This window comes from Ischnura elegans, chromosome 4 (genome assembly GCF_921293095.1).
Source record: "Ischnura elegans chromosome 4, ioIscEleg1.1, whole genome shotgun sequence".
NCBI classification, from domain to species: Eukaryota; Metazoa; Arthropoda; class Insecta; order Odonata; family Coenagrionidae; genus Ischnura; species Ischnura elegans.
In genome coordinates, this window is record NC_060249.1 from 56,246,592 (window position 1) to 56,270,816 (window position 24,225).

A 24,225-nucleotide genomic window follows, 5' to 3' on the forward strand; every position below is an offset into this window, starting at 1 on the left:
TGAAAAAGGCCAGATTGGCACCCATGCAATGCCACTCCAAGTGACGTCACAGGTACCTAGTTTCTACACGAGTAGATAGGAGTTTTACATCGTCTGAGAGTACCAATACATGCATTAGGCACAGAGCTCAGGGGAATATCTCTTAATGATCACCTATTAAAACTGCCTATGGTAATAAAGTTTCCTTCTTTTTATAAGGTATTAATAATCCTTATTTAAGCCAAGCGCTACCTGCTAGCAGTCTGCATCGCAGTGGCGCACACATCCTCACCCCAAGGTCACCTCACACCGCAGCAGCTGGAACCAGAATGTCGTCACACGGGCTTTTCCCAGCATTCATAATTAGCCGTCGCGTTTTCGCGCACTTGAAAATTTTCACTTTTCATGAAATCGCAAAAATGATATTGTCATTTTAAAATCTATAAGTGTGAAATACGTACTCTAGGAGTAATAATCTTTCAATTTAGGCAATAAAGAAATAAATAGGAAACCACCCTATTGTGAAGAGGATAATTCAGCTGCCTGGATATATGTATTCAAACCCAGAGAAGATGCCTTGACAGTTTGAGTGGTAAAAAAACTAGGTGGAAATTTGAGAGATCCAGATTTTAATCCCAGTCAAGGCAAAAGATTTCCCCTAAATAATATTTTTACAGGAAAGGTAGATTCAGGTATGGAGCAATGAGTGACGCATTCAGGTGCACATTCCAAAGGGTTTGGATGACACCACAAAAGTCGTCACCAATTGGTTTTGGACTTGATACTCAAGATTTTTTAAAGAATGAATGCAGCCAAAAAGTTGCCACTTTGTTGTGAAGATTAAAATACAGCTTCTGAAGACATCAATAAATAATTTTGGCATGTAATTCTCAAGCTACGATTGCAATCTAAAATGGTCAAAGGAACAAAAGGTGATTCACAAGAAAACCAATGACATCAATGAATAAACAAAGAAAAAAACATTTATACTTTTATTTTCTGCTTATTATATAAACTTCATTTACGATAGTAAAAAAAAGAGTGTTCCACTGCACACTTCAGTCATTTCAATGTCCTTTGTCACTTAACTCATCACCAAAGTTTTTCTGTGGGTTGCATAGTAGAAGCCCACTCCCTCCAATCTCATCTCCTTGAGTCCTTAGCTGATGACCGGCCACTATTAGAAGTAGATCTCAAAGACGATGAAAGGTAATCATCATCTACATCACGGTGATGATGTTTGGCTGTGCTACTAAGTTTAACTCCACCAATAGCTGAAGACAAACTCTTGTCATAATGGTCATAGAAGCGTTCATCTCTACTTCGATCACGCTCATGTGATCTGGACCTTGACCTGTACCGCACCTTTTCACTCCTGAAACAAAAAGCAAAAGTTCAAAAGATTATAAAATAAGTTAAAAATGAATGATTTTATATTCAAATATTACCTAAAAAAATCCCTCATTTTAAGGAAACAGTCCTGAAGAAGCAATTTCATGGACATTCATCGATTATACAAAAACAAGCTGGGTTCATGCACTTAAAGGAATTTCTGAAAACACTGTTTTTGAATAACTACCTTAAGATTACAAGAGATCATGCAATGAATCATCCAATCATTTATGTCCAAGATGAGCTTGATAAATCACAATGGCACTAATTCCAGATGAGATATATTGAAGAAATATGTATTTAAGTTAACTTTTAGGGAAACAAAATCCATTTACAAGTAATAATATAAGTACAGTAGACTTATGACGAAGTTCACGGGACCGAAAAACCGGAGGTTCGTAATATCAAAGTTCGTATGAACATTTCTTTAAGGAATTGTCCAGAAAAACCGCATATGATAAACACAATTAAATTACGCGGAAATATATATGAACAGGAAAATTCGTTTCAGTTTCTCAACAGAAGAATGCGGCATCACGTAATCGAGGGTTGATATCTTCCCAATTAAAGTAAGTCCGATACACGAACTTGATGCGTTCCAATTCCTTGTTCCTAAGTTGATAAACCTACGCCGCTGAGATTTGTCCAATGACAGGCAGAATGGTCTAGGTCGGGGATGCGTTGCCAGGTAAGAAAGGGAAACGCCTTCAAAGTGCTCCATGACAAAAGGAGCCGGAAGGGACGACAAGCGTGAAGGACCCAGAGAAAGAATCTCGTTTTGGTGATTCGAAGAAAGGGCTTGTTTTGGTGGATCAGGCTTATTTCGGTGCTCTTTATGCATTTGACAACATTGCATTACTAGGCGATGGTGTGAAGTGCGTTTGGGGGACAGCGATTGGCTGTAAACCATACTGGCGCAGGATTATCCGCCCCTCCTATTGTGCCGTCATTGGACAACTCTCGCCGGCTGGACTGTAAGCAAGGAATCGAGTAGTACGGTTATCCTGCAGAATGCAACACTGCATAACAATTGTGCGCTAACTCACGATTGTGACGAACTGATCTACTGTCTGTAAAAAAAGCAAGATATGTACCAGAGTTTGAGGAGCTCTAGCATCTAAACGAAGCAATCAATTTCAGTGCAACAAAAAGAATACGAAAGAAAATTTATTTCTACGTTGTAGTATGTACTTTAAAATATCTCCGGCTCAATAGTATTTCCTGTACTTTATATTTTCTCAAAAAAGTACCAGTTTTTCGTGTGTAAAATCAAATTGTCCAACTTTGAGCGCTTGGTATTCCCGCGGTGTTCCTATAACTTGTAATTTTGATATAAAGAAGCCACATCTATTATTAGCAGTTTGTAGAAAACAAATTGTTTATACCACTAAAATTAACGGAGTTCTGGTAAACAACGCAAACCTTTGCTAACTTCGAAGCCAGTGGGTCAATTGAAAATTGATTCGTACTGTTGTCTTCCGTAGTATGTTAGTAATGCATATACGTAGATCATATATGTTAAATGTTAGCAGTATATACTACATCTTTTGATATTTATTTTTGTTTTTAGCTCTGGTTGTCGCCTTTTCCCTGCCTGGCGAGGCAGGGCGAAGTCTCCAGAAGCCGTGCGCAGTTGCCACATAGCGCATCGTGACGCACAGTACCCTAGCAGTTCATTAGCACAGTATGAACCTAGCAGCATAGTACCTTAGCAGCAATCATTCACTGGTTGCTTTAAAAAGTTTGCCTTTAGGGATGATTTGACTATTGTTAGTTTAGACGCTAGAGCTCCTCAAACTCTGGTATCTTGGTTTTTTTACAGACAGTAGCTGGGCGTGCAACGCAACTGGAGCCGAAAAAATCCCTCTCCGCTTTAAGGAAGAACGGGCGAAATGCTGAACAGTCCCTAACTTCACACCGGATTCAATGATATGTTGTTCAGAGTATGCCCAGAGTGCGAGTTCCTCTAGCCGCACCGCGTAGCAACGACCAAATCAAAAGGTGCCAAATTCGAAATTTGAAATTGAATGATGGTATCTCTGGAAGTTCGTATATCGAATGTGCATAGGAAGAGGACTATCTGTACATCGAATTTACAAGCTGTAATGAGTCTGTCACCATGATTCCCCAGGAATGAAGCTTATTATGATGTTGCGTGTATGGTGAAGAAAGAACCATAATTGATGCTCTTGGTCACAGTACACAAGAACTTAAATGTGGCATGATTATTAAAACTTAGCGCAGTGAATATCCACCTAAATGCCATTGCTAATGCTTGGAACTTCGTAATAAAGTTGGTTTTGTAACTGCCGGGACTGGGACTGATGTTCGTAATTTCGTAAAAACGAAAATTTCGTAATAATGTTCATTTTCCTATAGCATGGATAGGCCTTTTCGTCGGGACCAATGATTTGATTCTTAATAACGAGAACTTCGTAATAACGTTGTTCGTATTATCGAGAGTCTACTGTAATTCGTAAAAATTAATATAAATTGTTAAACATCATAATTGGGCAATCATCAGGGCTGCAAGATTACATGGCATGGAACTAAATGGGTAATCATTCATCATAATATAGGGTCAAAAAAACCTACTACTGATAATGAAGAAAAGGGGAGAGGTTGCACTAAAAATAGGTCATGAACTGCTTAAGTTTATTCTCATCACCATTATCATTAGTCACATCACTTGATATTGAACATTACTTGAACTCTAGTGCAGCTCAAATAAAGACCTACTAACAACCTTTTACAAGACGTCAATCAGAAAAATAATGGAAAGAATAATTTCAATCATACATGTAGAAAATACTTTTGCATTAAATTCTCACTATTAAAAAATACAGTACACCTCCAATAAGCTGTTTATCCATGTTGCAGATTATCCATGCATTAGCTCACACTCCTTCGATGTTTTCCGCGATATTTACAAAAAGTAAAATCTTACATAAAGGCGTAAACATAGTGGACTGCCACATCGCTCTTTCTTTCTTGTACAAAAATTTTATATGCACCCCTATTTTCTTTACTGAGATAATAGGTAAATATTAAGTACGGAGTCAGTAGATTAGCATGGCTCTGTAGCTAGCCCCAAGAGCTAAATGATGAAAACAATCTTAGTCATTCAGGATAATCCTTAATAAATGAGTAACCGCATACATTTTCACAGTGCCAGGCCTGAAATACTCGTGGCCCATGTGTTTACCATAGCAATTAATGGCATTACCCACATTTGGCAATGTCAAATACAATCATTCTCTCACTCTTGATACTCCCACTCCCCCACCAGCAGCGAAAGAATCCATGCTCACCCGAAGAGCACTGGTCCACTATTGTTGGACAACTGTACCAGATATTATTCATTATTACAATTTTAACGACCTTTTCAAACTATAAAATGCATTACTACCAGTTACTCAGCCCGATTTGTCAAACAGATATAACAATTTGCTTTAAAATCTATTCAGTTATACTAACCTTTCTCTAGTTCTGCCACCGCTCTGCCGTATGGAACTAATATTTGACAGCTGAGCTTGGGATGTCAACCCTGAATTCTGCGAAGATAATGCTGATGTTTGGGAGCTCAATGGTTGAGGTGAAACACTTCTGGAATAACTTCTACGCGAAGACTTGGACCTCGATGATGTCTTCTTTCTTGATCTTTCCCGAGATCGAGACCTTGACCTAGTTTGACCTGAGGCTGATGGAGAACCTGAACTAGAGCGCCTAGATTTCCGTGATGATTTGTTTCTCCTTCGTCTTGAAGAGGATGAATTCTCAGAAGTAACAGATGAGGCTGGCACTGGTGGAGGAGGAAGAGTTGGGGGTGGACTTCGACTCAAAGAGTTGCTTCTACTCCTTTCCCGACCAACATGTCGATCAACAGATGATGAGTTATTGTGGTTGTTCTTGCTGCTTAAAAATAAATAACATGAATACTTTAAAGGCTAGAATAATGAGAAAAAATAATAAGTTATGAGCAAAAAAATGTATAGAAACTAAGCAACATAAAAACAAACAATCTATACTGAAATAATGAATATGAAAAGATGATTGTATTTTTTTTTAATTGAAAAGATGATAGTGACCCATAGATATTAAGTATACCGGGACTAGCATCTTGTCCAGTTATGTCCACAAATATCCACACAGAGGAATGATGCCTAGTTAGCTTAACTGGATAAAGCACTCAACCAGAAATCGAGGGATCTGAGTTGGAATCCTGGTCAAGGCATATGATTTTTTTCTCTGTGGATTTTTCACACAGTGACTCATAGATTTCATTCATTGAGAAAAAGATAGGGACTCTACAAGTTTTTGCAAGGGCATCTCTCTGGAAATCAACCGCAATTCATACCAGCATGTGGGCATGGAAAACTACAAGTACCAATTTAATAGCTTGTAATTCATATAGCATTTTGAGTATCAATTTATTTTGAGTATCATTGTGAGTTCGTGGAGGTAAGTAGCCTTGCAATAAATATCTCACTTTAATAGGTCCTAATTAACATAGAATTTTAAGGTGTTATTATAAGTGACCTTGAAGGTAGGTTTTCATTTCATCCCATTTACATTACAATTGTGAGATCTATTGCTATTTACATTTTTAAGAGAAAAATTATCCTAACTAATGTAAACATGATGTAGAATTAGCTTATTTTCCGAAGCCTTAGCCTGCAGTTTACCAACCATGAGAAAGTGCTTCATTTGACATTACTCATATGCCCTTTCAACATATTTTAATCATAATCATTTTTCTTCTTTTGTTGGAAGAGACCAATGAAGTATACATTTTGCTCATACTATTGTTAAAGCAGGTAGAGTAGAGAAGGTAACAAAACAGTTTAGGTATTTATGTCTTGAAAACATACACTATCATGGTGAGAATATTACCAGGATGAGTAAATCGGAAAGGTACAACGCTTATATGCATAGCTAACCTATCATTCCAGAATTTAAATGAACCACTACACACTACAGGTACTAAGAATACAGAGTCCAAAAGCTTTCACGAAATTACAGAGCTTGACGGCAAATCAATGATTCATTTAGATATCTTAAATGTGTGTTGTTGACAATAAATAAGTAACAAAAATATCAAATTGGACCATACGAACTGTTACACTGTGATTAAAAGAAATGCTTGCCTTTGAAATAACTGCATCATCACAATGGAAGCCTGTAACCATCCAGTGTACCCTATACTTTCCAAGCATCATATGAATGACTTTAAAGGGCACAGTTAAGTACCTTAATGATGAATTTGCTAGGGCAGGAGAATTGAAAATTCACAGCATAATGGTTTGCAATACAGTAAGCCCTCAACATTCAAACAAGATGCATTCTGAGACCTTGCTCATAAGTTGAAAAACCAAGGCAACGAAAAGCGCAGTTATCCTGCAGTACACAACACTGCCACACAATTTTCCTTTAACTCACGATGGTGACTAACTGATCTCGTTGTGAGTGCAACGCAGCTGGAGCAGATTAACTTTCACAGCCAGCAGGGAGGAAAAACCAGCAAAACACTTAACATTTTCATACTTCACCACAGTTTAATTGATACTTCTTTCAGACTGTGCTCAAAAGTGAGTTCCCCTACACCACACTACATTGTGTCGGCCCACCTAAAAGGCACCAAATCTGAAATTTCGGGCATGCTTCAATTCTTTAAATATTTGTACCTCTGAATTAAAAGTCGAACGTTTGTAAGTAGGTTTGTAAGTACTGTACAGAATGACAAGAAGGTTTTATCCTTGAAAGCACAAATTGTAATTCCCTAACTCTTCCAAACTACCTTAGCAATTAACCAGACGGTCAAAATAATTTGTACTCATTGGAATATATATCTGCAGAAATGATAAAAAAAATGATTGAGCACAGTTTAACATAACAAAAAAATAAGTTACGTCAAATTACTAAGTAACCTGAATTTAGCAATTACTAGATATCAAAAGAATGACAAGTTGAGAATGAAATAATCAAATATAAATTTTATGGATTTGAGAAGGTGGATGAGGAAAAAATTAACATTAGACATTCTGAGTAAATTTCATATTTTCAGACTTCAAAAATTATTTTCAAGGAATTACAAATCCAGTGGACAATAAACGCAATTCACTAGATTATAAGTCATCATCACTACAAAGAAATTCCAATTTCTGATATGTGACATGCATACAGTGCCGTTTCAATTATTTTAAATTAGACCACACGAGATCTTGCCTGTATTAATAATATTATCCCTTAAGTTTCGTGATGACTTTTTTTCAGTAGTTGTTACATAGTCACGAAAATATTTCTGTGGAATAATTCAAATGTACAAGGATTTATTTCTACAATATTAACTATGCTTTGTGCTGCCGGTAGGTCAACATAAAAATGTATTCTTTACCTGTTAACATACTGCTCTTTTAGGAACAAATAAATAAAAATTATGAGGGATGAGAGTGAAACTTGCCTTATCACTAGAGATCTGTAAAATTCACGATATCGTGAAATAACACGAAATCGGTAAATAAAAACGCAATTTTGCTTTTTTGCAATTTTAGGTGAATTAGTGAAAAATTCACATCTATTGCATCATAATCCATTATTTAACGCCGCTGACATTCACTTGCTCTATCTCATTACGATTCCAAGGTCAATTGCCTTATTTAGTCTCGCGCATAACGCATCCGCGTAATATCGTGCACTGTAATGATTTTTCCACCAGAAATTGCCTTTAAATTTATCACAGCCTCTCTCTTCGATTCCCATGTATCAATCATGAAATATTCAGAATTAGGCGCTTTCTCACCTGAAGAATTAGGTATTATGAATTAGAAAGTGCTGAAAGAAATTTAACCCGGCTGCGGAAGAGCAGAAATACAAGCTCTCGCACCCGGCACACGTCAATGATGAGCAGTAATTCCGGTGACTCATCGCGACGCATTAGACAGCGTTATTGGATAACTTGTTGCAGGAAAACCTTGAGCGAGAGTCTAATGTAACAATTCTATTGACTTAAACACAGCCGCTGGCTGGGAACGGGCCACCATTCATGGCACAGCCCACAACGTGGCAGAGAGTCGTTTCGTCTGAAAGGGGCCTGAATTTCACGGCATTGTGACGTGAACGGCGGCCACCAAAAAGTCTTTTTGTCAGAAAGCAGCCTCAATGTAGCACTGCCTGTATTTCACGGCATTGTGACGTGAATGGCGGCCGCCAAAAAGTCTTTTTGTCATAAAGCAGCCTCAATGTAGCACTGCCTGTATTTCACGCCGTAGACAGCGCACTGCCGGGCCGGATTGAAATGGGTGCCGTGGTGACCATGGCAGTCGTCAACGGTGCCGTGCCATCAACTGCGTGATTCAATTAAAGACATCCATAGACACGTATGATTATTTGAAAGCACGAAGCGCTAAAGGCAAAGAATAAAACCACTTCAACGGACCTCTTACTATCAGCAACCTAGACATAAAACAAACTTAACAGATGGAACCAGCTCTATTTTTTTTCCAGAGTGCTCGAGGATTATGCCCTTAATACTGCAGAGAGATGGATAGCTGTTCCTATATAAAGTTCACAGATAAAATTTCAGGGAAAATGCATGACAGAATCGCTTAACTCTTCATCCTAGAAACATAACCCCCTCTTGCCTACAAACAAAAGCTTCCTCCAAGGAAGATTTGCAAAATGCACTATGCTTGCATTAATCAAACCCCGAAGTTTGATGGGGAAGTTTCATGGCACTCATAAGTTATTTTTTGCTTTGAAGACTAGCTGAATATCAAATACAATGTTGTATGAGCATTAGATCCCTTCCACAAATTTTTCTTGGTAAATATTGTTTCTGGGGACATAAAACTGGAGAATATAGTTAATAATTTTACTTTTTAAGGTAATTTGACCATCACTAACATGCTTAAAAGAGGTAAAATTGCTATCAAGGCATGTGCTAACAAGTCTGTTAATTTATATACACCTAATTTAAGAATTAATAGTAATAACTAAAATGAAATAAAAAAGGGAAAAGCAAAAACTTTAAATCTAAGAAGTATGTATATCTAAGTAATACTTTAACTTCAAATAAGCAGCTTTACTAACCTAGAGTAACTGGCCCAGCGTTGGGGAGATTCACCTCGACTGCTACTCTTTTTACTAGGGGAAGCCGAGCTGCGCCTACTCCGACGATGACGGTGACTACTGTGATGGCTACCCTCATGGGTTCCATAATGGCTATTACTTCGAGACGATGAAGTTGAAGACTTGGTCAAAATAGAAGATGAATTACCACTGGGGATAGTTGTCAATGTAACAGCAGGTGGAGGGAGGCTATTATGATTGGTTGATGACGTAGAGGTGGTTACTGTTGTCACAGCTATTGGTCCGGGAGCTGAGGGCACAGGGGAAGATGCTCTAGAAGATGAAGCTGGACTTTCACCACCTCCAGGAGTGGCTGTTCCAGCTGTTCTTGCTTTAACACGGGCTTCTTGGTATTGTTTCATGAGCTCCTCCACTCGCCGTTCAAGCTCCTCTGCATTAGGCTATTCACAAGAATGAAAAATATTTGACTTTCATACTTCAAGAAGACAAACTCTTAAACAATCCAAACATAAACCATGAAATAGTTTCAGGAGGGCAAACATTATGGGCTAATTTAAATGTTTACTCTCATTTAAAAACTAAGGATGGAATTATAAATAGCAAATTTTCCCACGTGTTGAGCTGACTCTTTACACTCATCACTATTAATTAAGGATTAAAGGTCATCATAAAAACCACCAAAAATCAAATAAGAATTCTTTGATACATTTTTCATTTAACTCCTTTTATGAAGTTTCCACAGATGCAACCCAGATGACCGTAAGTACTAAAACAGAATTTTAATAGTGAGAATCACCTTTGGCCTCTTGTACAGGCGAAGAATAGCTTTGCAGACATCTTGTATATCCGATTCTTTCACTCTAAATACAGCATACCATGGGGGATTCTTAGGAAGAGAGATCCTCAAGCGACGCGCAGTTAAGTATATACAAGCACATGCCACAGTTTCTGGTTGGTAGCGCACGAAGACATCAGTGCGAAGGGAGTCATTCATGTAATTCCTGTATTTGAAGAAAAATATAGGGATATTTAATGCTACATAATTAGCTACACAAATAAAAGAAAAAGATAAGACAGGGTTACTAAAACACACAGATGATATTTAACAGGAGCCTGGTAATTTTTAACCTGACACACAAGAGCTGGCATAGAATACAATAATAACTTCTTGCGCAAATACCTATAATTAATATTTCAAAAGCAAACACAGGATGGAATTTTTATTTTAATTACCAACTTAATATCCAATACTTATTAAGGCGAAGAGTGCCATCCAACATACCACATAGGCAAATTTTAACACATCCCACCAAGCCTATCATGACCTTCCACTAGTAGCTTACTTCTTATATTCATAAAATTGGCATTGACCTACCTTTCCTTAGTCTTGAACCTTCAAATAAATAAGAAAATACAAGTGAACTCATATGATCCAAAAAGAAAACCCAAGTTATTTGATGGGTATCCTAGCATGGTCAAGAATGAATTTTATTAATTGACATAACTTCACAGGATCTCTAACCCAGCAGGGCACCAATTGATTTCTGGGCGTAACCGTAAGAGGAACTCAAATTCTCATTAGATGATGTCATAGCTACACTTCCATTCAAAGAGAGGTACTTCATGACCCAAGCAAATTTTCAGGCTAATGGGAACAAATGTTTTCAAAACAAGATATGAGAATTATTGACAAGAACCTTCAAAAGAATAAGTTTCCATAGCTCATTTGCTGCAATATATACATACCGGCATCAGGTGAATGAGGAATTGCAAAAGGAAGAGTATTAACAGAAATATAAAATACAGAGAAAATAAGTTGAGCATAATTATGGGATGAGTGAGAATGATGCCTCTGTTTTACAGGTGAATAAATTTTTTAAATCACATTGATACTACTTAGCTTACTATACTAAAAAGGAACAACCTAAACAGCTATTTCCCACAAATGAAGTTCAATCTGCTTGCACAAACATTTCAGTTGAAGCTTTATGGATTTCAGGATCACCAAATTAAAAACAATAATTACCAACATAAGCAGAAAACGAAAAATGGCTACTAAAAATTAAATTAAGTTTCTAAATAGGAATATACTTTTATCTTAATTTGTTTCAAACGCAGAAATTTTTAAAAATCATCCTCCCTTCACACAATGAATCAATTCATGAATGCAGCACAGAATTTTTTGTAAAAAACTGATTATCAATAACAGACACTTTGTTATTTCCACCAAATATTTATAAAAATTTTCTAATACTGGTTTCGGCTGTTACACCATTACCAAATACAGAAAATATATTTACATTTTATAATATTATTTATATAATTAAAGCATATGAATTTAAGTAATCAAAAATCATGATTACAATTAAATCATTACAAAAAATAAAATAAAAGAATACGGGTATTAAAAAACTATTCAATGTTGCCCTCAAAATAAATGACTGGATCAATAATGACAATTGAATAACAAATTCAAACTTAATCCGCCCCTTAACCCATTGCAATGATTACATTACGTAGCTTTTATATACGTTTAAATAACAACAAAAAAAGCATTATTACATAAATATGAAAGCACGATTAAAATTTTTTGACGCCTTACCTACCAACACCAAGAATCGAGGAACTTAATGATTGTAAACATAGAATCAGATGCACAAATCCCAGCATTTGTTAATAAAATTTCCCGGCTCATAAAAATTAAAATTATATTAAGTATAGTTTCATATGTTCACATTTTCATTTGTTCCAATTCGTAATGAAAAACATTGTTCATAAGCACCACATAACCCAGAAGGCAAGAATTCAGCTGGGAAAGCAAGAGATCATGAGACTATTGTAACAACCCTTGTTTACATGCACCCTTATGAATATTTGCATTAATCCAAATATCATTTTAAAAATAATTGTGGTGTAAAGTCAGACGGCATATACCCTCAACGGTCCTAATTGGTTGATTGGTCCTGAGCAGCATGTTTGCAAGCTGAGAACTGGGCTAACACCACTAATCCAAGCAGAAGATCAGACAATTCAACTATGAATTTGAGAGAGGAAATTGAGTATTATTATCTACATCAGTAAGCATTAAAATATTATATTTTTGGAATTCACTAGCAGCCAATTAGAACAGTAACTGAATTGATTTTATGCTGAAACACAGTTGTTTACTTCTGCTCATTACTCTGCATCATCAAAAAGGCATCTTTCTTTCCATCCTCATAAAATCATCCTTTAGAACAGCATATGGCTAACAGCTAAGCAAGGAGGAATAGGAAGTAGCAAATATATTTATGACAGATAGAGAAGGATGACAAGGAATAGCACAAAACCCAAGGAACATCATATCTCTATAAACGAAGTACAAAATAAATGACGCACTTGCATATTGCAAATTTCTTGGTAAATACTGGTAGTGATATGTCCTATTAGATGAATATTGAGATCTTAGCCAATAAACTAAGCTCAATCTGCTATCTCTCAGACACGTCAGGAACTCTGTAGACTATTCTATTTACTTTGTATTATGGTTTTTCTATTTACACGTCATATTATATGATTTTTTTGGGGCTCATCCTCTCATGCGTCCAACTTTACAAAAACAAGCGCTTACAATTATAGCAAAAAAAGCTTTTGATGCTCCCTCCAAGCCTATTTTTAAAGCACTGAATATTCTCTCTCCCCCCCCTCCCGTGTATATATTTATTATCAATTTTTATTTTTTACCTCATAACCTTGATATGTTTATACTAAATTGTGGTGTTCACAAATATGTATGAAACTAGAAATAGTAATAACCTACACTATTATTCAATTAGGACTAAAAGATCAAAGTTGGGCCTCATTGGGAATTTATCATAAACTTCCTAGGCATTTGAAAGCAATTCACTTTATGGTGTCATTTAAAAAGACATTAAAATCTTTTCTTCAGGACAAGATATATTATTTTGTTAACAAATACCGATACTCCAACTAATCATTAAAATCTTTATTACTCTGTGAACATACAATTATTATTAAACTATTGTATTTTTTCACGATGTGTCTTATATCTTCTGCTGTAAGATCTTCAGACAAAAAAATAAATAATTATTATTGCAAACAGATTGTAGGCTGAGAAAGATGAAATGGCAAACAAACATAATTCGAAATTTTCAAAACTCATAAGAAAGTATATCCATTTCCAATTGAGCACACTACAAAGCGAGTGAGTGTCTACAATACTCAAGATATGTAAGTTTTATGAAGCTCACATCAAACTTTATTACAAGTAAGATCACAAAGTGTAGTTATGAACTGTGTCAACTTAGAGAGCCACACATCAGTGTATCACTGCTATTCCACATAAGCAAGCATCTCTAATTTTATTTGGCAAAAAAGAACAAATTACCCATAATATTGGAGTGCAAGCTCTAAGAGTAAATCAAAAAGTTGAGCAATTTGTTCATGTTATTTTCCCGATAAGATTTCACTTTGGGTCCAGTGCAATGCTTTCTCTACTTTTTTCACATGCATATCATTTAACACCATATAATTTCACAGAAAAATCTGGCACAGTGAAGGAAAATCTTTAGCAACCAATACACATTGCTTCCAATTTTTGTTCAGAATACTTATATCTTTAATGAATAGCTAAGATCAAGGCAAACTTGCATACTTGTAAACAACTGCTTTTGTATAAACTCTTCTTCGGATACCATGCGGGTAAGATTATGTAAGAGCACCGATGTCAGCATAGCACGTCGTTAGATGCTACGTTGAGCATAGCCTGGATGAGGACCATAAAATAAGGTGGGATGACACCAGAGTTTTATGGCATTCAAATAAATTCTGGGATCGTTTAACTAAAAAGGCTATTGAAATAAGACTTGAGAATACAAAAAGTCAACAGACACACCGGATATTCGATCAGCAGCTCTTGGAATATTAAACTTAGCTCTTAAAAGAATTATGCTTGCCAAAGCTAAGTCTGCGATGGTCCACAGTCCTCCGCGACAACATTCAGGACTCGACCAATCCTGCCCCTCCTAATGCTGAGCTTCAACGGTCACTTCAAATATTATGCCAGTAGCCGTGAGAATGTGTGACGAGTCGGTACCCAAAACGTCGGCACTCTTACATAATCTTACCCACGCTGTATCCCGAGAAGAGTTTATACATGTTGTTCGCCAGGAAATTGTAAAATCTAACATAACTACTTTTGAGTTGGTTGTATTTCAGATTGCAGTTATATCTGTCTCATAACAACATCAGAGCCACATGATCAGGGCCCCATTTCACAGAACTTGAGCTTTTATTAATGATGGTAATCAGTACCATGCTTTAACTTAACTTTTCAAAGAGGGAAAAGTGATTACTGTAGTGATACTCATTCTGGAAAATGACAGACAACAATTTTAGCTTTCCAATCCAGGTGATGGTGACAGCGAAGAACAATAAAACCATGTGGTAGATGAATTTGAGAAATACTTCACGAGATGTGCACTGTTTTGCTGAGAAAATAAATTTTTAGTGTACAGCTCAAAAAGGCTATACAAAGGTTCTTTGCATTATTGACTTGAGGCTGAATAGAAGCATTTCCCTGAACTTCATCCATCATCATACATAGTGCATCATTTTTTTCGATATGGTGCAGAAACGAATTTCTTTTTCATTATACAGCTTCAATTAAAAACATAAAAATGTGTTATTTTTTCATGTGAACACAGGTTTTCATTAAAAATATGAATAAAAATAAATTATCATAATATTGAAAACCTCTTTGGAGTTCCACATCCCACCCTGCCTCAACCAAGGAGGCTCTTAAACTAGCGCCTTCATTCGATCGTATGTTAAAATGCCCAGATGATATACATCATTGATAGGCCCCAGTGTAATCAGTTTGTGCAATTCACTCCACCCAGTAGTAAACCCAAAAACGGATTATACTAGTGCATAAGAGATATGATTTATGGAATTACGCAAGCTATAATCATAATCAACTAAAACATTTGAAAAGGTAGAAATAAATACATTTGCTTGAAAGAACCGTCCAGAAATTTGAATGATTATGCACTCAATAATGATGTGAATTGAGAAAATTAAGCAATTATATCGGCAGAACATGTGAAAAGTAAGGATACCTGGCATTACTATACCGACAAACTAAGTTCAACCGATTCAGGCGTGATATAATGAAAGTTAAACAAATTGAAATCAGAGGTAGTTGCTCTTCTTCACAATTCTTTAATGCGTACAACACAGTTTGACTCACAGAGCCATCCTCTGGTTCAAGACGCTACTGGTTTTGTACCAGATGATTGCTCTGTGAGCCAAAACGTGTCCTGTGCATTACTTATGGGAAAGTGCAACTACCTTATATTTCAATACCAACATACAGAGGAAAACATTCATAGGGCTAGATTTTACCAGTTACTACTTGATTAGAATTGATAAAATAACCTAATTGTAGCCCAAATAATTTTTAATTCGATGTACCATTAAAAAATTCAACAAGTAATCCATTTTCCGCACTCATGAGGAATTCTCACATTGTCACCTCCGAAATGACTGATGTGCTGGCATGTAAATACCACTCCAAATTTTCAAAAAAATCCTCCATTAAAATAAGACTCGGCAAACCAGTCTTACTGGAGATAAAGAACATTTCTTGAATCCTAAAAATGGGTATTCACTACTGCCAGCCGATACATTTTCCACTTGCACTATTAATTACGAGCAATTAGATGAGATTCAATGGGAGATGAAGTGTCACCACAGCAAAATATAAATCTGATATTCCCCGGGGAATTAGATGAGCCTAAGGTACCATTTCATCATTAACCATGCCACGAAGACAGAGAACCTCTTTTGAGAAATTTCACAGGTTAATCTCTTAAATGATTTAAAATTTGATGAGGCATTAAAAAAGTTTACTGAAGGTATTGCATCATCTCCGGCAGCTGTCACTTCCATTCCATTGGATGGTGGGAGCGTAGTCACCTCATGGCAGCTGTTTCTGTAGGAGAGAAATGGTCCAACAAAATCAGCTTCCATTGCAGCCATGACCTTGATAAAATGACCCCCCAAACCAAGAGTCAAATGCAAATTTTCAAGTCCTCACCAAAATTTATCACTTAATCCATGGGAATTAAATGGCAGCCTGTTGTACTGGAAGTCCCCCACAGAATTACAACTAATACCTCAGCATAGCAAGCTATCATCATTCCACATTTAACATACCTGACCTACTAAAATGAAATGATCCTCGCCCAACCAATCAAAGTTATCTCTGAAGTAATCCTTCTTGGTTGTAACAACTATTAAGTATGAATTGCAGAGCAGAAGAATAATAGCTGGTAAAATGTAACAACAAATATTAGAACTACAACACTGAAAATAAAAGCCAATGACCAAATTGGGACAACCAATGGGAACAAAGAACCCACAAGATTATCCCTAACTCCAGCCATTAGTCATTACGTAGACAAGTTTGTTATCCCCAAGTTCATAATAAAAGCATGGTAACTGCTACACAATGAACAGAACAACCTTTGTGCCATGTTATAAGTTCTGCCCAGCTTTTGTACCAATTTCACCTCTAAAATCATTATTATTATGATCATTTTCTATCAGGAAAACTAATGTGTCTCACTCTTGCATTCCTACTTAAATTTTTTACAATAATAACCTAAGCTGGAATTAATGTAACAATTAAGACTTGCAGCACTTCATAGCCAACCTTAATGTCCTTTTCAAATTGCTGTATCACCAAGCATATGCTTTCCTTGAATTAAATCCCAGCTACAGACATTTTGTCGAAGGCGTCTATCATAGAACTTTTCAACAAGCTTAACCGTATGACATTTGCTGATTGCCATAGTTAGGCCATGATATACTGTAGCAACCACCTCTTATCATACGATATAATTTGTCAAAAATTTTTTGCAAACAGATAACCTGATAACAGAATATGTAAACGTGAGGAAAGAACTAATAATAAAAAGTTTACCATTCTCCAAATGAAAATTCTAAAAGCTAAAATGCATTAAATTTTTGTTAAGATTCAATGAATTATTTAGAAATCAATATTTTTCCAATGCCAGCTCTTGCATCCATGATAAAAATACACTCAAATATTTTGATGTTGACATGCAAGCAAGGAGTCCAAACGAAACCTTACTACTTCATCATCTACAGAAACATCCATGCAAGGATCACAACTGTGACAGTGAGAACAGACTTGATAGCATAATTTTAATGAGTAGTCCACCAAAAATACTCACCATGCTAGTTGCATTAGTGCCTGGTGCTTTTCAAAGCTAAGTACTTGCAGATACATGACAATTATCTAAAAAAAAAAAGAGAAGATGATCATGATTTTAACTCAGTATAAATGAAATGAAAACCACAACATAATATAGCATTGGCCAAAGTCCAAAAATATTCGATCATTGCTTCTACAATGGCAGAATATGTACACACTCATGAAATCCATTTAAAATATCCCAAAAATACAATTAATTCTGGACTCGAATGGTTGTGACAATTAAAATTCAAATTTGTGAAAGGGTTGCAGATCCTAGCTAAATAGGAAATGAACAATCAACATTTCTAACAAGGTTTAACATAAAAAAAGACTGATGGCAATTAATCCAAGCATGAGGACAAGGTAAATGGATAGAAAAGAAGAATGATGTGTTTGCCATTGCACGTTGGGATAAGTTGCCAAAGTTGGAATTTGAGAAAACCAAAAGGTGTACAGCAATGTGTACAGAAAATGAGAGAGAGGGTCTTTAGGAAGGAAAGGAAAGAAAAAGAACTGAGCATGTATATGGATGACAAGAAACACACAAAAACTCAGGTAGGGCAATTATTCCTGGTAAACGTACAGTAAACATTTTATCCAGAAAAATGTTTCAACATAAGTTTACTTAACTAACTATACAACATAATGTGTAGCTTGATAATTTTAACACTACCGAAGTCTTCATTGAACAGCAGATGTTAATTCAATTTTCTGTGAATCTCAATCCTAACTTTGAACTCATCATCAGGCATAAGCTTCCTCCAAAATATTATTTCATATGTAGATGATTCCACCACCATCTCAAGTAAGGTAAATATAAGTGAGCTAATTTATATCACTGGAAGCAGGATCTGTACTTGAAGTGCCCTCCCTGAAGCACTCAAACAGAGGTTGTCCAGTCTATGAAAATTCTCTGCCAGTCGGTATTTGAACAAAGACCCTCATTTAGGGAAAATACGTCTATATGTACCCTATTCATCATTATTCAACCACACTAACTAATGATAACCACCTTAAAGACTACCTTAACAAATTCTGCTGAAAAGGTAGCCCTTCCCCCATTTTACAACAAATCAACACCTAATATATGATAAAATGACTGCCACCAAGAATACCATATTTCTCTGAATATTGTCCCCCCCCTAATTTTGGGGCTTCAGTTTGGGGAAAAGTTAAAAAAATGCGTTTGAATATAGCCCCCTCCTTTACTTTTACCACAGACATTTTTGGAAAAAAAGGGGGGGACTATATTCAGGCATATACGGTACTTAACCATGGTCACAAGTATCTGCAGAGAAAAAATTATTTTAGCCAGAAGAACTGGCTCAACTAATTCGGCTATTTACCATATTTATATGGACAATTTCCAATGGAATAAGACAATCAAAGTCTTTAGCAAGTTCATCGATCCTTGAGACCAATACATTAGACTCTCGTTAATATGAACACAGTTATTATGAAGTTCTCATTATTACAAAATTTTCATTATAACGAAATTACAAACCTCAGTCCTGGTCTCAGTGGTTACAAAATGAACTTTATTACAAACTTCAACGAATAAGCAACGGCATTTAGGTTGATATTCACCATAGTATGTTATCATCATTGATCTATGTTTAAGTTCTCTTCGTGTACTGCACCCAAGAATGTCAATTATGGTTCTTTTTTCAGTAGGAGATACTTTGGTGAGCACACAACATTATACAATAAGCTTCATTCACTATGGTGACCCACTCATTAACGCTTATAAATTGGAAGTAAAGTTAGTCCAATTCCTCAATATACTACAGACCCATCCCTACAATATGCCTATCTAAGCTCAAAGAAAAATATTTGCAATAAACACGTTCAAATCAAAATAAATAGCACTTTGGCTATCAGGATTGACTCCATTTAACACCCAAAGATACAATACACAGGAAAATTTTCACATTATCCTCAAATAGAAGGGACTTCCCTTAATAATGAAAATATTAACCTCAACAAAAGAACATAAATGTGAACTAAAATGTTAACAGACTCGAGATAAGCAAGTGATTCCAGAGTCAAAAAGCAATGTATGCTAAGATATAGGAATAAAGATACAGAAAACATGCATAAATACAGTACCTTATGAGGGTGCTTCACATGGACACAAAATCCCAATTCTTTCAGAACTCTTCGCTCAGCTTTAATCACCTGTGTTTTTAATGCAATGTAGTTTTGATCCAGAATCATAGGCTGAATGGTCCTGAAACATATCAGACAAAGGAACCACATGTCGATCTATATGCTAAGAAAATGAAGACCTAAAATTCAGGATCATGGAAACTGGGAATGGCTCTTTCTTGGACCACATTCCTAATTTCTCTTCCCACATGTAACTATTTCCAGAACTTATTACATATCCCATAATGAACATAATTTTTGCTTAAAGGGCAAGTTCTCCATACATTAAAGCTTGACGGTACCGAAAACAACAAAAATGCATTTGAAGATTACGGTTAAAAAATCATTACACAAAAGTAAATTTTAAAAAAATATCAGCATAAAATTTTAAATAAGTGTCAATACAATGATTTCAAGTAATTGACAATGAATACAAGTTACAAGCCTTGGTAAACTTAAAAGTCAAAGCCCAGACAGAATTAAAAAAGGTACAAAATTAAAATGTAATTAAACACAATGATTACTCCAAATTCTTTTCAAGGAAAATTCATAGTTACACGTGGGTAATTCTTCACATAAAGAGGATTGATGAAAAACAATTTGAAAGAAACATTTGCAAAAAAAAGTTTGTGACATACTTGGAATTAAGTTAAGGCATTCTATGAAACATAGGAACTGACTTGTTAGTTAATTCTTCACCTGATAAATTTTGACACAAATGATATGCACACGTGGAACTTATGAATGTAGTCTTCAGTAGACTTACAATTTTTAACAAACAACCTAAGTAGTTCCATGAAGAACTCAAGTCAGTCAATATTGCACAGGATTGGAAACAACTGAACCAGAGTGCATAGGTTAATTGAAAACTTTCTTCTTCATTGCCAACTGTGATACAACCTTCAAACTAATAAAATCCATGAGAAATAAAACCATTAACATAAATCCACGTGAATCATAAATATAATCAAAATCATTGATTTTGAATTGTAATAAATGCTATTTCAAGTATCCATCCCACTGATCACTCATGAGTACCTCCTTTACACTCTATGCAAGATTTCAGCGTTAACTCAGTAATCAATGAAAAAATGCAACTGAATAGATACATTAATGAATTAAGCATTTGATCAATGCAAATGAATGTAATAACTAAACTTCTTCTTATACATAATTTCAACAAGATCACCTACTGCATGATGATCAGTACCAAACCCTTAATGAATAAGTGCAAACCAATCTTCCATCCAATTCAGTAGGCATTCCAGCCCTGGAGATCAAATAGTCATAACTTTACCTTTACACCATCATCAGATCATGATGAGAGTACTCCCAATTCCAATACAAGCATCTAGTAAAAACCTGTAAAGCAGAATTCTAGCTCATTAAGACAATGGCATTACACAAATATTGTGCATTCATCAAAGGCAGGGGAAAATGAGCATGTCGCTTGAAAACTTAAACTGTTTTCTCTCTCAATTTCTTTCATTTTTCTCTTAAATTGGGCAACTTGTATGCCATCCGACTGGTGTCTTGCGGGCATACCGCAGGGGCCCACATGAGTGTATACATGTTTAACCTTTTGGATTGAGCTCGCCGGCTCACTCATGTGAGAAGCAGAGAGGGCTGGCTTCACCACAGAGGGAGAAATTGTGGAAGGAGGAGTTTTTTGACTCATTCACCACCGACCGGACGAGATCTGTGGAGAGCAATTGAAAACACATCTGAGCACCGTGTCACCTCTGTGCAAGAGCGGCAAAGGCTTGGTTGCTAACCCACGTAGACAAGAAATGCTCACGCTCACACTCACTCACAAACATACTTAAGTTAGCAAATTAACATCAAATTGATAGACACTAATAACCCCGTGAATAGGACTCTACTCCTCATGATTACTTCAATTACATTGGGAGTAAAATCAGACACAACTTACATTACATATAATAAATGGCAATATCAAGTAACTTATACAATCCTTCAAGAAATTAAATCAAAATGGAGATAATTGCGGCAATAAATACTTATACTATGACAGTACAAAATGCTGAAATACGAATAATAAAACAGCAAAACATATAATAAATAATTCAAAATGTAAAAAAGACCCATTTCATTTTGTCTTTTTACTTGGGTGATTTAATCAAACTCTACCATACCGTATATATGAACAAAGTTTTAGAAAGTTTAATTCACCAGGTAAAATTCAAAATTGAAATAATTAGGGCAATCAGCCAAAAATCCAACCTCAACACTTAAGTCACTATGTTCCATGGAATGCCTGAACTACTACACGATGCAAGTTACAAACAAATTTCTGCAATGAACTTGAAAATACTCTCAATATTAGGCTGCAAAAACAGGGCCGTTTAAAAATATATCACAATAATACTTACTTTCCATTCTTCACTTGCTTTATATGATAAAACACGTTTATCACATCCCTAATTCTTCTTGGTGCTTCTTCGATTTTAGATGCTAAACATACACATCCCATTGCCGTTGGTTCCATTGGGTGTCTTACAAAAGACTTAGAATAATAAAATCGTTGAAAAAGTACTTGGCCAGTAGCCATTGCAACCTTGAATGCAAGCAATGTGCAATAGTAACGATAGTAACAATTATCATGTAATACGCGTGCCACAACATATTACCCAAAATTCAATAACAAGAACGCAAAAAATGAAAAACGTAACATACCTGAGGTAACTTGAGGAGAATTCCTGCTGTTTGTATGAGCTCGCAGCCCAATATTCTTAAATCTGTTTCGGTTCCTTGATCCAAACCGTCCAGTTGAGACGGCGTTGGTGACAACTTCTCTTCTGGCAATAGGCAATTCTTCAGCGTTAAAACTACTTTACCATATGGTTTTGCGCCTGCTTTTAACCCAGGTATAACTTGATTATCCAGTTTAGGAGTACCCATTACTCTGATACACAATAGTGTTTGCAGAGATAACTGGATACATAAAATGTCGGAACACGAAGCTTTCGATATTCAAGGAACCACTCTGACGTCAGAAATTGCTTGATGAAGAAATGATGCATGTGATGCGCAATGTGGTAGATATCGGTTTTATTTACTTTTGACGATGTAAATCCTTGTGTAGAGAAATTTTTGTAGACATTGGCAACATTTAGAGCTCTTTAATTATTATTTTGTTAATTTCAAAACGAATTTCCTCAATACTTTCAAAATCACACTAATCACGCTGTCCATTTTGTCCTTCAATGTAGCCATGTATAGGTTGTACCTTTAGTATAGGTTGGTTTGAATTTCATTCGCGTAATTGTTAAATAAACCCATTCTCACTGTAAAGCGAAGAACATGATATCTAAGCTAACTATCATTTACAGTTTTTTTGTGAAGTTTCGAAGTTCTCTTGCTACGATTTCGGCGCCTTAGTGTTGATGACGCGCATCATGTCATTCCGCGTTCTAAGTAGTTACATTTCGGTTAAATTCTTCAATTTTGTGCAACATTTCATTATTCCGTCACTATGCTGTTCAAGGTAGTAAATACTCCGTCCTTTATTGAAGATCCCCTGTATCGAAGACCAATTGGGAGGGCGTTATTCCCTAGCCGAACCTCTGTGATATTTAATATGACGATATGCAACGTTATTAGACGTCTCGGATTAGACCTATAAAGCCGAAGTTAAGTTACTGTTCAATCGTAGCCAACAGCCCGCAACAGCCAGTGAAGCTGCGAACTTATCATTACGGGAGAGTAAAAAATGTGTTAGAGGAAGAGGCAATGAGTCATAATTAATTAGATGTGCTCTAATCAAATCCCGGGCCAGGAGAGTGAAAGGTTTTGAAGCCGTCTCGAAATTTGGAAATGTAATTTTCAGTATTCCCCTCACGTGCTAAAAATGTCTAGTGGTTTCAGTAGGGTTTTTTACTATCTCCTACTATAACCTTATACGCTTCAAACATCCCATTGTAATGCTGAACTAGTTTAACAGACTTTTACTTGGATCAGTAGACTAACTGCACTTTGCTGACTTTTTTTCGGGGGAAGGGGGGCACAAGGTTCTGACAGGCAAACTATCTTTTCATATTTGAGATTAAAAACAACGCACTACAATCACTGCAGTATTAAATATTCTCTTTATCGTAATATGAAAGTTATTATTATGATAGTAAAGGATTAAGGCTTCATAATACGTAATTAATGTAAAGATAAACATATTAATAATCTTAAAGCATCAGGGGGGGGGGGCATGCCCCTAAATCCGCCTATGACATGACCCATTCTCCACCACCACTCTGCCTCATGCATTTACAGCATAAGTGCCTTGTCTGTGAAGTATATTATTTCTCAGGCTACATTCC

At 35.9% G+C, this 24,225-nt stretch overlaps 1 protein-coding gene across 2 annotated transcripts; it reads right to left on the reverse strand.

Moving 5' to 3' along the window:
- Positions 1–957: 957 nt before the first annotated feature.
- On the reverse strand, positions 958–22,909 carry LOC124157532 (cyclin-L1). Of its 2 annotated transcripts, none has more exons than XM_046532343.1 (8): positions 22,589–22,909; positions 22,285–22,469; positions 19,853–19,973; positions 17,721–17,785; positions 10,256–10,460; positions 9,460–9,899; positions 4,849–5,283; positions 958–1,354 (listed from the first exon to the last, which is right to left on the reverse strand). In XM_046532343.1, the coding sequence occupies exons 1-8, from the start codon at positions 22,811–22,813 to the stop codon at positions 1,123–1,125; spliced, it is 1,908 nt and encodes a 635-aa protein (XP_046388299.1). In that variant the 5' UTR covers positions 22,814–22,909; the 3' UTR covers positions 958–1,122. The 2 variants fall into 2 exon arrangements, with proteins under 2 accessions (XP_046388299.1, XP_046388298.1); XM_046532342.1 differs by having other exon boundaries at positions 4,849–5,286.
- Positions 22,910–24,225: the final 1,316 nt, after the last annotated feature.

Bases quoted from the DNA above. Each gene is read 5' to 3' on its own strand.
- LOC124157532 (XM_046532342.1), bottom strand. From the start codon at position 22,813: ATGGGTACTCCTAAACTGGATAATCAAGTTATACCTGGGTTAAAAGCA. The intron at 22,470-22,588 runs GTATGTTACGTT...CTTGCATTCAAG, and splicing joins TTCTCCTCAAGTTACCTCAG to GTTGCAATGGCTACTGGCCA. The intron at 19,974-22,284 runs GTAAGTATTATT...GATATGTTTCAG, and splicing joins AAGCAAGTGAAGAATGGAAA to GACCATTCAGCCTATGATTC.